The following is a 12,296-nucleotide window of genomic DNA, read 5'->3' as shown; positions in this document are numbered from 1 at the left end:
AGCTGCGCGGGGAGGCCTTCTGGAGGGAGACGCTGCGGAGCGCACACTACGTGGTGGCGCCCATGGTGGACCAGAGCGAGCTGGCCTGGAGGCTGCTGAGTCGCCGCCACGGCGCCCAGCTCTGCTACACGCCGATGCTGCACGCTCAGGTCTTCCTCAGGGACGCCAACTACCGCCGCGAGAACCTCTACGGCGAGGCCTGCCCTGAGGACCGTCCGCTCATCGTGCAGGTGAGCACCGGGAAACGCCACCAAGGTCCGGCCGCCCGCCGTGCTCCCGGCCAGCACGAGCACCAGGAGTGCCGGCAGCTGGGAGGAGCTTCCCCGGGGTTCTCCTTTCGGGGCGCTCCTGGGTAACGCTGCAAAAGTAAGCCAGCGTTGCCAGATGTGCCTTCGTCCTCCACCCAGACTGTGGTAACAAATCCAAGCGTTTTCACAGTGTGTGTGAGTTCAGTTTGCAGCTGGTCTTCTAGGGTCAAGGGTTGTTCCAGACCTAATGCCACTTGGGGAGGATCACATATATTTGCGTAGTTGTCTGAAACCGTGAGCTCAGTGCTTAGCTGTAGAAAAAAAGAGGCAAAGAAGATGGGACACACTTTAAGCTTGTGTTGCTTCTGCTGCTTGAGTACTGTGTGAGGCTCAGGTACTTCCCTCCACTCCATCCCACAGAAGGAGAGGGACCTGAGGAGCTGGAGAACGATGCCAGGAAAAGCAGTCACCATGCCCAGAGGAATGGTGGATTTATACACAAGTGGAACAGTTAAATGGGTCAGGACTCTTCATCCTGGAAGAGAAGCCTCTCCCTGACTGGGGGGAGAGGTGAGAGAAGTGTGTGAGAGTATGACTGGCTTGAAGATGATGAATGGGAAACGAGCATTAAATAAGGGCCGAGACAGTTATGAACTGCAAAATTTATTACCATAGGATGTACTGCTTGCTGAGAGATTAAGTGAGTTTAGAAAGCAAATGAAAGTAAACTCTACCAAGGGTCACTAGGTGCAGGAAACGCCTCTTCTGGTACCAGAGTCCTTGACGATCCTTTCCAGCTTCTGCTTTTCCCTAGACATCTGTGGCTGACTATTATCAGAGCAGGATGAGGTGAACCTTTGGTCTGTCTCAGTACAGCTTTGTATATTCTCATTTTTCCACGTGAAGTAGTTTCTTCTGCCAAAGAAAAATCCAAGTGGCAGAAATTTAAATAGTCTTAGAAATCTGTAAGTCTTTTGAACACAGATCTTCAGCTGAGTAAGCTGTGTGTTCTGGGTGAGCCTGCCTGAAGAGTCAGTTACTGTGAGATTGCTGTATTCGTCTTCTTCCCACTGGCCGCTTGTGGACATAAGGTACAGAACTAGCTAGATTAATCTTTGGATTGACCCAGTACAGCAATTCTTACAGAGTTCTGCAGAATTTCTGGGCAGGCTTGGGTTTTGGTCGCAGACTCTTGAAAACAAATTTGGCAGATGGATACCTGGCATTGTTTCTTGTTAATAATGAATTTTAGGAAATCTGTTTAAAAGCATAAGTGAGAAGAATCACAGAATATTAGGAGTTGTAAGGGACCTCGAAAGATCATCTAGTCCAACCCCCCTGCCAGAGGATTTTTTTTGTTGGGCTTTTTTTGGGAAATTGTGTTTGCTGTTACTAACTGTGCATATTATGCCTGGTTTCTTTAGCAATTAGTTGCTTTATAACTATGTCATAATGTGTTGTCAGTACTTGAAAAAAGCTATTGCCTGATTATTCCACTTTTCTTTGTCTTTCTCAGTTCTGTGCCAATGACCCTGAAGTGTTTGTCCAGGCAGCGCTGTTGGCTCAGGATTATTGTGATGCCATAGACCTAAATTTGGGTTGCCCTCAAATGATTGCAAAGAGAGGTATGTGCAAATCTGAACTTTGGATAAACAGAGAAATGGCGTGTTTTAAATGTGAACATTGATAGTAAAACATCGAGAGGACCAAATTAAGTCTTGGTGGTGGGGGAGGGTGGCTGCAGTACTGTTACCGTCAGACTTAGTTACACCCGCTTTACCCAAGATAATGCCTTGTAGTACCTAAACCAAAAATTAGATAGAATTAATTCCAACTTCTCTTGTGTCTAGAATACCCTTCAGAAAAAATATTTTTAGCAAGAGCTTGATTTTTTTTTTCTGATTTCAGTTGCTCAATCAGCCTAATTTTACAAAACTGCATTTGAAGTTATATCTTGCAGACACTTCATAGTGTCCTCTGTTGCCTTGATACTTGCACAGAGTTTATTCACAGTAGCGTACAAGAGGATAACACCTGCCGAATCCCTTGAAGATACTCAAAGATAGCTATGTTTGAAAACCAGAACCAATGTTGAATATTTTGGATCAGTTAGGAAGTTGAGGAGAGATTTGTTCAGTAACTGCCCACTCCTCTTCCAAAGACTAATAGAAAATGAGCACTGCTGTACAGGGCAAATAGATCTTTCAGTCTGATCAGGTTTTATCCTGAAGGGAATTTTTAAACACCTGGTATAAACCCCTTCAAGTTGGACTTTGAGCTGCCAGTGTCAGCACACTCAGGGAGTAGCGGTGAAAGTAGGGTGTGGGGATTCATTGTTTGATCTGTAAATCTAGGCTGCTATGGGGAACAGAATAACCCAACTCTTCCAGTTTGGGCAGGACAAAGCAACGCTGTTTCTGCTAAGGAGGCATATGAGTGTCTGGATCTTTGTATGTAAATGTTTATGAAAGCTGCGTACTTCAGAATCGTACTCTTCTGCACAAGTCTGTCACATGCTATTTTGTTACAGGTCACTATGGAGCATTTCTGCAAGAGGAGTGGGATCTTCTTCAGAGAATGAGTAAGTCTTTAGAGAGGCCTCACCTTAGAGAGGCTTCACTTTGAAAGGAAATGGGATGAACTCATCACTGAGAGGTTTAGGGATTCTTGGGGAAAGGAGGTGCAGGATGTTTCTGTAGGGAGGGTGTTATGTGTGTGTGTGTGTGTGTGTGTGTGTGTGTGTGTGTGTGTGTTTCTTTCTTTCTTTCTTTCTTACTGTATTGCAGTGGCACCCTCAAGATACTTGGTGGTAACCCACTAAAAGTACATGCTAGAACTGCTAAAAGACTTCAGTACCTGAAATGGACTTCAGGTGAAAGTGAGTCAATTAAGTCCCAATCTAATGGTGGCTCTCCACCTCTATAAAGAGCAAAGGTCTCAGTGCTTTACTTTTTCACTTTGAAGTTTTCTAGTGCTAGGAGTTGCATTTCTGCTTGAACCCACAGCTGCCCTTTTCTGATCAATTCAGCATACTCCTGTTTACACCATGGCAAGTTATGCATCTGTTCTCCAAATTTGTGTAGGATGTTATAAACTGTATCATATCTTTGTAAGAAATACATTCAAAACTGTTTTAAGAAGCAAGGTTTTGGTCAAAGTGTAGAGCCGAGAATGTGCCTTCACCCCACTTCAAAGCAAGTGTCTGAAGTTAGAGTCTTACTTCTGTTTGCGTTCCTTGTGGTCCAGGGGATCTTGAACGATGTTTGGCACAAAGGCACTGCTGAGGACCTGGAAAGATAGACAGTGCTTCTGTGCCCAGCACATAATGGGGTTGTTAGGGCACTTTCTTAGGAGCAAAAGACACAAATCGGGACAGCCTCAAAGTGAGAAGAGAATCCAGGTCATCTAGTTGGGTGAGAACCGAAGCTGTTTAATAAGAGACTTGTCTTATTGAGCTACTGTATAAAAGGTCAGCAAAACTTCCTCTTCCTCCGCCTCCAGCCTTCTTTAAAATGACAGAGTAATATTTTTTTGCTTGCACGTGTATACACCTTCCTTGCTCCTTTGAAAGGGTCATAGGAAGTACCTATCATTAGAGCTTTTAGGATTTGGATTAGAAGAAAGCAGGTGACTTCCTACATTATACATCCAAGCTCTGAAAGAGAAGAGAAGTTCAGGTGTGCCATTGCTCAGTGTTTTCTTGTTGGCTGTCTTCTTTAGCGCTCTTTTAAGTGGTTTTCAGATTTTGTGCACTACAAAAACACTGTGGGAGTTTAACATGCTGTTCTAGATTTCATCCTAACTGTAACCTACATTTACTACTTAATGGGGTCCACAGCCTACCTCAGTTGATAAGCCTCTGCTTGCCATGGACAAGACTCTACTCGTCATGATTATTTGGGTTGTAATTGGGAAAGAAGCAAGACATGTATTGTAGGAAAGGTGGACAAGCAAGTGTTACTGTTGTTGGCAAGTAGGAGGAGTACAATAGCCTGTGTTGATAGTAAACCTGTATCAATGATTAAGACTTGAGGGGGGGGTGATCCTCGAAAGTGGAGGTTTGATGCAGGGGAAACGTTAGGGCTATTAAATGCTGACTATTTTATAACTTCTTGTTAGAATGTAGATTTAGCGCTTCATGTTTTACTGTAACTTGATTAACCTCTGCAAAAAGGATTGCAGATGACGTTGCTGATTGATTAAGCTGTGAGAACTGCATAGCATTAACTTTTCAGGCTTTTTCCATACTGTACCCAGTATCAGATCTTGAGGACTCGAGTAGGCACTTTTCATAGCATTGTGCAGCCCACTTACCTGTCTTTTCAATCTTTCCCAGTTTTACTGGCTAACGAGAAGCTCTCTGTTCCCATCACATGCAAAATCCGCGTTTTCCCAGAAATTGACAAGACAGTGAAGTATGCACAGATGCTGGAGAAAGCTGGCTGCCAGGTAAGGAGGCAGCTGCTCCCTGTACTGTTGCACTGGACACATGTCTATGTAAAGCATCTGATGATCAGATGTTGATGAACTGTGGAGATGAATAGGCTATATTGTTTTACAGACAGAGAAAACGGGATGCAGAGAGGCGGTATGTATTTGCAGTCGTTGGAAGCAGGTCAATAGTATGATATGGAAGATATCATGATTTCAGAATCTCTCTTGTAATCACTGCACAGTGCAGCATCCTTCACTGTGGTTGAGCATCTCAGTCTAACGTAGTGCTGCAGGAGGCAGAGTGAATGCATGAAATCCACAGAAAAACCAGTATCAGAGATGGCCACCACTGGTGAAGAAATAGGCAGCCTTCTAGGATTTAACTAGCTAAGTTGGAAGAGGCGTTCTGTAGTTAGAGCCAGTACTGACAGTATTCAGGCCTTCTGCTGAGAAGCAAATCAGGTCAATATATCACAAATTTCCAGAGCGAATCACAAATGGGAGCCAATGCGATAGGAAATCTGTAGGGTCTTCCAAGATACAATCTTGTCGTGCCGTGGAATAGCAAGCTGAAAGAAGCCCAAGATCGTGTCATGGTAGGTGGGCTGCTGATACTTTTCTGTGAGACCAAAGTCCCTGCACTTTTGAAATAGCAGTGGGTATTCGGTGGCATCCATGAGGTCTGTGAGGTGGAAGGAAATTTCTGTCGGTGGATTAGTTCCAGTGTTTCATACACATGAAAAATAAATGTTACTCTGTGTTCTAGCTGCTGACTGTGCATGGCCGTACTAAGGAACAGAAAGGACCGCTTGCTGGTGTGGCATCTTGGGAGCACATTCAAGCTGTCAGGTTAGTGAGCAGTACCAATCTTAGTGGATTTCAAGTAGATTTTAAGCAGAGTGTGCAGTGGCATTGAAGAGCAAACAAATTTGCGTTACAGCAGCAGAATTTCTGGGTTGACCCTAATTCTCAATTTTATGCATCTTTTTTATTCACTGGTATAGAAAAGCTGTAAGCATTCCTGTATTTGCAAATGGAAACATCCAGTGTCTCAGTGATGTGGAAGAATGTATCCGTAAGACAGGAGTGCATGGTGTCATGAGTGCAGGTAAAGAAGGTGAACTTTTACTTATAATAGATGAAAATACAAACTGTTTCTTACTCTCTTAACAGCCCCATATACATTTATTAAAAGCTTACATCAGACTGACTTGCTGAACAGCTTTGATTGAAAACCGAGTGGCCCTTCTCTCTCCTCCTATACTGGCCTTCTCGTACCAGGACCAGGAATCACTTAAGATTTGTGAGAGTTGTTATGTTGGACTTGTAGTACCGTTGAGTGGACAGCTCAAATGTAGTTACTTCACAAAGGCATATGGGATTCTTGTTGTCCTGGAACACTTCCATGACATCTGTTAATCAATAGAATGTTTTTCGAATGGATCTTGATGCAGTAGGTGCGTCCACTGATTAATATTCCTGCAGATGGTTTATGTTGGGTTGGGACAAGAAAGAACTGACATAACTTCCTACAGAACATCAGAAAAAGCTTCCAGTCGCTTACACAGTTAAAGCAGTGAAACATACTTGTGGGAGGTTGTAGAATCTTATTTTTAGAAACACTGATTAACAAAAGGCTTGTGAAGCTAGCAGAGAAAGGCAGAGTGAGAAGCAGTATCTGCAAACTTAGGCCAGACAAACGTGTTTACAGATAATAAGGTAAGACACTCGTTGTCCAAATATTTAACCATTGGGCCACAAAAGCAGTGATTTCTCAATTAATTTTTTTACTATCTTTCTGTCAAGATTGGATGCCTTTCTGGAAAATCTAGTTTAATGAGAGATGAGCTGTTCATCTCCGTTAAGAATTGTATAGTGAAATACAGTATCCTGAAGTCAGACTAGAGTTTTATGGACACTGTGTTCCTCTTTGTGCATACATGGCTGATGCATCTGTGATTGGCTGGTAGAATCACAGCAGAGCTGATCAAGCTCCAGAGCCTAGATTTCGTTTTCTGTTTCAATCCTGAAATGAAAATTTTCTTTTCGTTCCCTAGAAGGTAATCTTCATAACCCAGCTTTGTTTGAGGGACGAAACCCATTGGTGTGGGAGATGGCTGAGGAGTATCTGGAGATAGTGCAGAAGTACCCTTGTCCATTGTCTTATGTTAGGGCTCATCTCTTCAAGCTCTGGCATCACACGTGAGTATCTCCAGAAAACTCCTAATGTTTTCAGGGCTCATCCTGCTTAGCAAGTGTCTGACTCTTCTGGACAAGGATTTGTTTGGCCAGAATTAGTATGCTGCAAGGTTTTGTTTCCTGGACCTGGCTGGAGAAAATGTGGGCTGAGACCTTTACCCTTCTCTGCCTATCTGGGAAACAGGGCATGGGAAATGAACAAGTTACTGCAAGATAAGCTATGGTGTGAGCTCGCACCACGTCAGCTATCGTGTGGTAATTGCCCATATGCACACGTGCACTTTGTGACAAACGTGAATTAACTGACTCCTTGTTCATTGTGTGGCAAGCTGTCTTGCATTTGATGTGGAGTAAGAGTATGGCCATGGGCAGATACTGAGGAGCAGCTGATGCACTGTACGTTTATGTTAGCTTATTTCAAATTACCTTGATTGTGTGCCAGTGTTTGTTTAGAAAGGAGGAACAGGTATGTGTGCTTTTGTATGGTCTTACAAGAAAGAAGATAAGCTTCTACCAAAGACAAGTACAGCAAGAAAAATCTATTAAAAGCTTTTATAAAGGCATTTTTAGTTGATCTCAGTGTAGCAATAATGAATAAATATGACTTGATGTTTGGGATTTGCCTCAGGCTTCAAGTTTACCAGCAGCTCCGTGAAGAATTAGCAAAAGTGAAGACTCTAGAGGGCATTGTAGATGTCAACAGAGAGCTGAAACTACGATGTCAGGTACCATGATGGGCCCTAATCTCCCAGAGCATCACTGTCCGCACTTGGTGGGAACTTACCATGTATGTCATGCAGTTGATGTCTGTTAGTCACTTCATTGAAACTTTGTGGCTTTCCAGCCTTGATGTTGGTAGTTTACTGCAGTAGCAAAGCAGCCCCTTAAGCCTGAGCAGCTTCACATGGAACACAGTTGATTTAGGAGTTACAAATCTGTTTCAATGCATCTGTCTTAGTAGAAGTTTTTTGACTATGTTTAATTGTCAGTTTGATTGTTAGTTTAAATTCCAATTTGTGGTTTCTTGGAGTTTGAAGTACTATTTAGATTATTTCCTGTGAACTCCAGGAAAACTGACTGTAACTCTATGCTGCAGGAAGAAATAGCTAATCAGAAAGAAGGAGAAAAGCCAAAAGAAGGGTTGCCTTTTTTCCACTGGATCTGTCAGCCATACATCAGGCCAGGGTGAGTTACCTACTCTAACATGGACAGGTACCCATAGGCCTTTCCCACCCATACTGTCAGTACAGACCCATCTAGGGTTCTTGGAACTTACATTCTTTTAAAAATAAGTGAAGACTTTGGATTATTTTTATGCTGGGTTGTTTTTTCCCCTGTTTTTTGCTTTGTTCTTGGGGATGTTACTCATTGTGTACATCTTCTCCTTTAGATCCTCCTCAGATTTCTCTCTTTCTGGAAACTAAAAGCCAAGAATTCCGCGGCAGCTCAGAAAGAGAACCTGTTGTGCAACAGATATGCTACCTGACAGTACTTTATTGTTCTGTGTAACGTGAATGTTGCTGGTAACTAACTACCAGGGTAGCCACGACAGGAATTACACTGTATTCTGTAAAGCATGCTTGTGTTGTATGGACAAGCTTTTCACATAGCTTATTCCCTTTCTGTTGTGAAAATTGGGCTGAAGAAAAGATCGAGCATGTCGTGATTAATAGGTAAATTCAGGTAACAGGTAAATACAGTAAATACTTAAGTAAAACCCGGGAATAACGGTTAACAAATGCCTAGCTCAAATGCCTAACTGATTTAACTGGCCAGCTTTCATTGCCTTTCCAATCAATATATCTGACAGTGTGTCTGTTATCAACGGCCAATGTTAACAAAAAAGTTAGGTTTTTCTATTCCACTTCTAAGGGCAATGACATTTCCTTGCAATTTAGCCATGGTAGAACAGTTTACGGTTTTCCCAGATTTCTGTAAACCAGAATCATGGCCAGGGAACACCTACTCCTTCCCTTCAGTCAATTTATGATGATATATTCACTATTTCAGGCCAAAAGAGAGATGCAAGGAGAATGGAGCCAGTGGAACTGAAAAAGGTGTCCGAGGGAAACGTGCTCTGGAAGAGGAGGAAGATGGAAGTTCTGAGCTTCTGTCAAAGAATAAGCAAAAAAAGAAGTTAAGAAATCCAAATAAAAGCTTTGATCCATCTTTAAAACGTAAGTTCCTTATATTGGCATAAATGCATGGGAAGTCGCCGACACCACATTTGACATAAATTGCCACTCCTTGTTGTCCTTGTTTATGTAGTTGCAGAAACTTCTTTTAAAGGAGGGGGGTCTTATCGGGAAATGTTGGTAGTAGGCAACGTGTTTCAAATTACGTTTGTTCGTAAAGAAAACGAGGATCAAAGAAGTAGGTGTCTGATTTACTATAAGCATCTTTTTAAAGATCCAAATGCTTTACAAACTAAATTGTAGCTGTCCCTAGTATTTGAAATTGAAATTTTGTATGCATTTCAAGCAGATGTCCTCCTCTCTTACACTTGACTTGAGGATTAAAATTTTATGTGTTTGGATTTAGCTAGAGGCACGTAAATAGTCCAAGTATCTTTACCTTTGCACTGTTCTTTAAGGTACTGTATTTGTATTTTAAAAAAATAAAGTGGCGCTATAAAAGCGCCAAGCTTTTTCTGATCTGATTTTTTTTAAATTTACTTCTTCCACATAAAAATACCATTGCTGAAATCAGGTCTCTGTCTCTCTTTCCTAGCCAAATATGCAAAATGTGATCAATGTGGAAACCCTAAGGTAAGTCAGTGCCAGCATCCATTAAAGCATTTCCATTTAATGGAAATAAAATGACCGTGTAGTGGTCAATGGCTCAGTGTCTGGATGGAGATCAGTGACGAGTGGTGTTCCTCAGGGATCCAGACTGGAACCAGTACTGTTTAATACCTTCATCAATGACATTGACAGTGGGTTCAAGCACATCCTCAGCAAGCTTGCAGACGACATCAAGCTGAGCAGTGTGGTTGACACGTTTGAGGGGTGGGATGCCATCCAGAGGGACCTGGACAAAGCTCCAGAAGTGGGCCCATGTGAACCTCAGGAAGTTCAGCAAGGCCCAGTGCAAGATTCTGTACCTGGGTCACAGGGCAGCCACTGGTATTGATACAGCCTGGGGGACGAAGGCATTGAGAGCAGCCCTGCGGCTGAGGACTTGGGCATACTGGTGGACCAAAAGCTGGACATGAGCTGACAATGTGCACTCGCAGCCCAGAAGGCCAGCCGCATCCTGGGCTGCATCAGAAGTGTGGCCAGCAGATCGAGGGAGGCGATTCTTCCCCTCTGCTGCGCTCTGGTAAGACCCCACCTGCAGTGCTGCGTCCAGCTCAGGGGTCCTTAGCACAGGAAAGACATGGAGCTGTTGGAGCAGGTCCAGAGGAGGGCCACAAAAATGATCAGAGGGATGAAACACCTCTCCTATGAAGACAGGCTGAAGAGAGTTGGGGTTGTTCAGCCTGGAGAAGAGAAGGCTCCGGGGAGACCTTGTTGTGACCTTTCGGTACTTAAAGGTGCCTATAAGAAAGAGGAGGACACACTTTTTAGTAGGGCCCGTACCAACAGGACAAGGGGTCATGATTTTAAATGAAAAGAGGGCAGATGCAGACTAGATATAAGGAAGGAATTTTTGACCATGAGCGAGGTGAAACGCTGGAACAGGTTGCCAGGAGAGGTGGTAGATGCCTCATTCCTGGAAAGATTCAAGGTCAGGTTGGACGCGGCTTTGTGCAACCTGGTCTAATTGAAGATGTCCTGGCTTATTGCAGGAGGGTTGGACTAGATGTTCTTTAAAGGACCCTTCCAACCCAAACTGGTCTGTGATTCTAAATCCTGAGGTAGGTCTGTGCCAGTGTCCAATAATGCATGCATACCAAGTCCTGCTGATATGTAGAGGAAAAAAGTTCATGCTTGGGCAAAAGCCTCTTAACTGTAACTGATCTCTGAGGTGAAGGTGCTGCACAAAAATCACTAACATATGTAGGTGCTTTGAGATTATTTGCCTCGGTTTCCAAAAAAGTGCAGTCCTACTGCTGCTGAGGATATTTATTGCTAAGACAATAGAGCGTGTTAGATGAACTTCCCAAGACCTCTTGAAAACAAATCTCCACACTTGCTGTAATTACTCGTGTATATTCTACTGTGAAATTAAAAACAAAATCCCTCTTGCTAGGGTTAGTGGTGGGTAATGTTTTCCTGCAAAGACTGAGAATATGAATAACTGGTGTGGTTATTGGTGTATTAATGCAAATACTTTAAACATCGTCGCAGTATAGTCTGTAGTGGGTGTCAGGCAGCAGTGTGCAGCTCTGGTTCTTGTTGGGTTTGGATATATGCTCTTAACTGGAATGAGAATGAGCACCTAGTCAGCTCTGTTTTTGCTAGCAGGTTAACATCAACTTACATCATTAGCAACATTAAGCAAGCCAGCTGGTTTCCAGGTTGTATATAGCATATATAGTTGAAACTTCATGTATGAAACCTCAAATACTTTATATTTGAAAGGGGTTCCTTGGTTTTTTGTTTGTTTTCCCTTGGAAAACATAGCTGTTTCCTTGACAGGGAGATGTTGCTGAGCTGAGTGAGCAGAGTGTATTTATTACTGCTAACATACCTGTGCAAGCAGGGTGTAAGATGCAAGGAATGAATTAGTGTTCTAGCTGAAAAAGTAGCTTTACAGCTATGAGGGTGGGGAGACAGGGACACACGCATGTGGTGCTGCTCTCTTCTGTAGCCCTGTTACAGCACCTTAGAAATAGCAGCCACCTGGGGCTCAATTTGGAGCTGCAGCTAAGGAAGAAAATGGTTTTCTTGCTGTGCTTATTATTGGGAAAAACACTGAGCACTCACCTGGCCTGCTTTCAAAGCCATCCTGTTTTATATAGCTAATCCAGGTGCGTCAACTGTGATAGTCTGAATCTAGGTTTAGTCTCATTTTTGTTTTGCTTTTACATCATTGTAATGTTCTAGGCAGCCCTTGAAATCTTGTGTATGGGGCTGTATTTTAAATTTTTCTTTAGGGTCATATGTTTCTAAGTTAAGTCATGGAATGGGGGGGGGGGAGAACAATGAGAAAAAAAAAATTCAACTCCACGCAAGACTCCCTAAACATGAAGGAATTTTTAACTGGGGCAAAGGGAGACACACCGGACAACAAACCACCACCGTCATAAATGATCACTAAGCATTTGTGAGCCAAAGCCGCGCAGACACCCGGTCTAGCGTAGCCAAGTTGTCAACTACCCAAGACTCAACTGCTACTGTCCCCTAAGAGCCATACATTATGCTTTAATACATACTCGGGTATATTTTATGCTGCAAGAAGGAAAATAATTACTGTGGTAACATTTACTTTTTAGTCACAGCTACAGATAGTAGCAAGCAAATCAGGCAC

At 43.0% G+C, this 12,296-nt stretch overlaps 1 protein-coding gene across 1 annotated transcript in view; it reads left to right on the top strand.

Moving 5' to 3' along the window:
* Nucleotides 1–5: 5 nt before the first annotated feature.
* Nucleotides 6–12,296, top strand: part of DUS1L (dihydrouridine synthase 1-like (S. cerevisiae)) — a gene marked incomplete at its 5' end in the record, with an annotated part of 13,505 nt that continues 1,214 nt past the window's right edge. Inside the window, 11 exons of the mRNA XM_010183806.1 lie at nucleotides 6–230; nucleotides 1,765–1,873; nucleotides 2,779–2,829; nucleotides 4,585–4,697; nucleotides 5,449–5,531; nucleotides 5,687–5,790; nucleotides 6,740–6,884; nucleotides 7,510–7,606; nucleotides 7,978–8,066; nucleotides 8,892–9,058; nucleotides 9,612–9,649. Coding sequence (XP_010182108.1) covers nucleotides 6–230; nucleotides 1,765–1,873; nucleotides 2,779–2,829; nucleotides 4,585–4,697; nucleotides 5,449–5,531; nucleotides 5,687–5,790; nucleotides 6,740–6,884; nucleotides 7,510–7,606; nucleotides 7,978–8,066; nucleotides 8,892–9,058; nucleotides 9,612–9,649 — 1,221 coding nt within the window. The remainder of the gene's footprint in view (nucleotides 231–1,764; nucleotides 1,874–2,778; nucleotides 2,830–4,584; nucleotides 4,698–5,448; nucleotides 5,532–5,686; nucleotides 5,791–6,739; nucleotides 6,885–7,509; nucleotides 7,607–7,977; nucleotides 8,067–8,891; nucleotides 9,059–9,611; nucleotides 9,650–12,296) is intronic.

Source organism: Mesitornis unicolor, unplaced genomic scaffold (genome assembly GCF_000695765.1).
Source record: "Mesitornis unicolor isolate BGI_N332 unplaced genomic scaffold, ASM69576v1 scaffold27474, whole genome shotgun sequence".
Lineage (NCBI taxonomy): Eukaryota > Metazoa > Chordata > Aves > Mesitornithiformes > Mesitornithidae > Mesitornis > Mesitornis unicolor.
The sequence above is the reverse complement of the archived record's forward strand: the minus strand, read 5'-3'. Positions and strand labels throughout refer to the sequence as shown.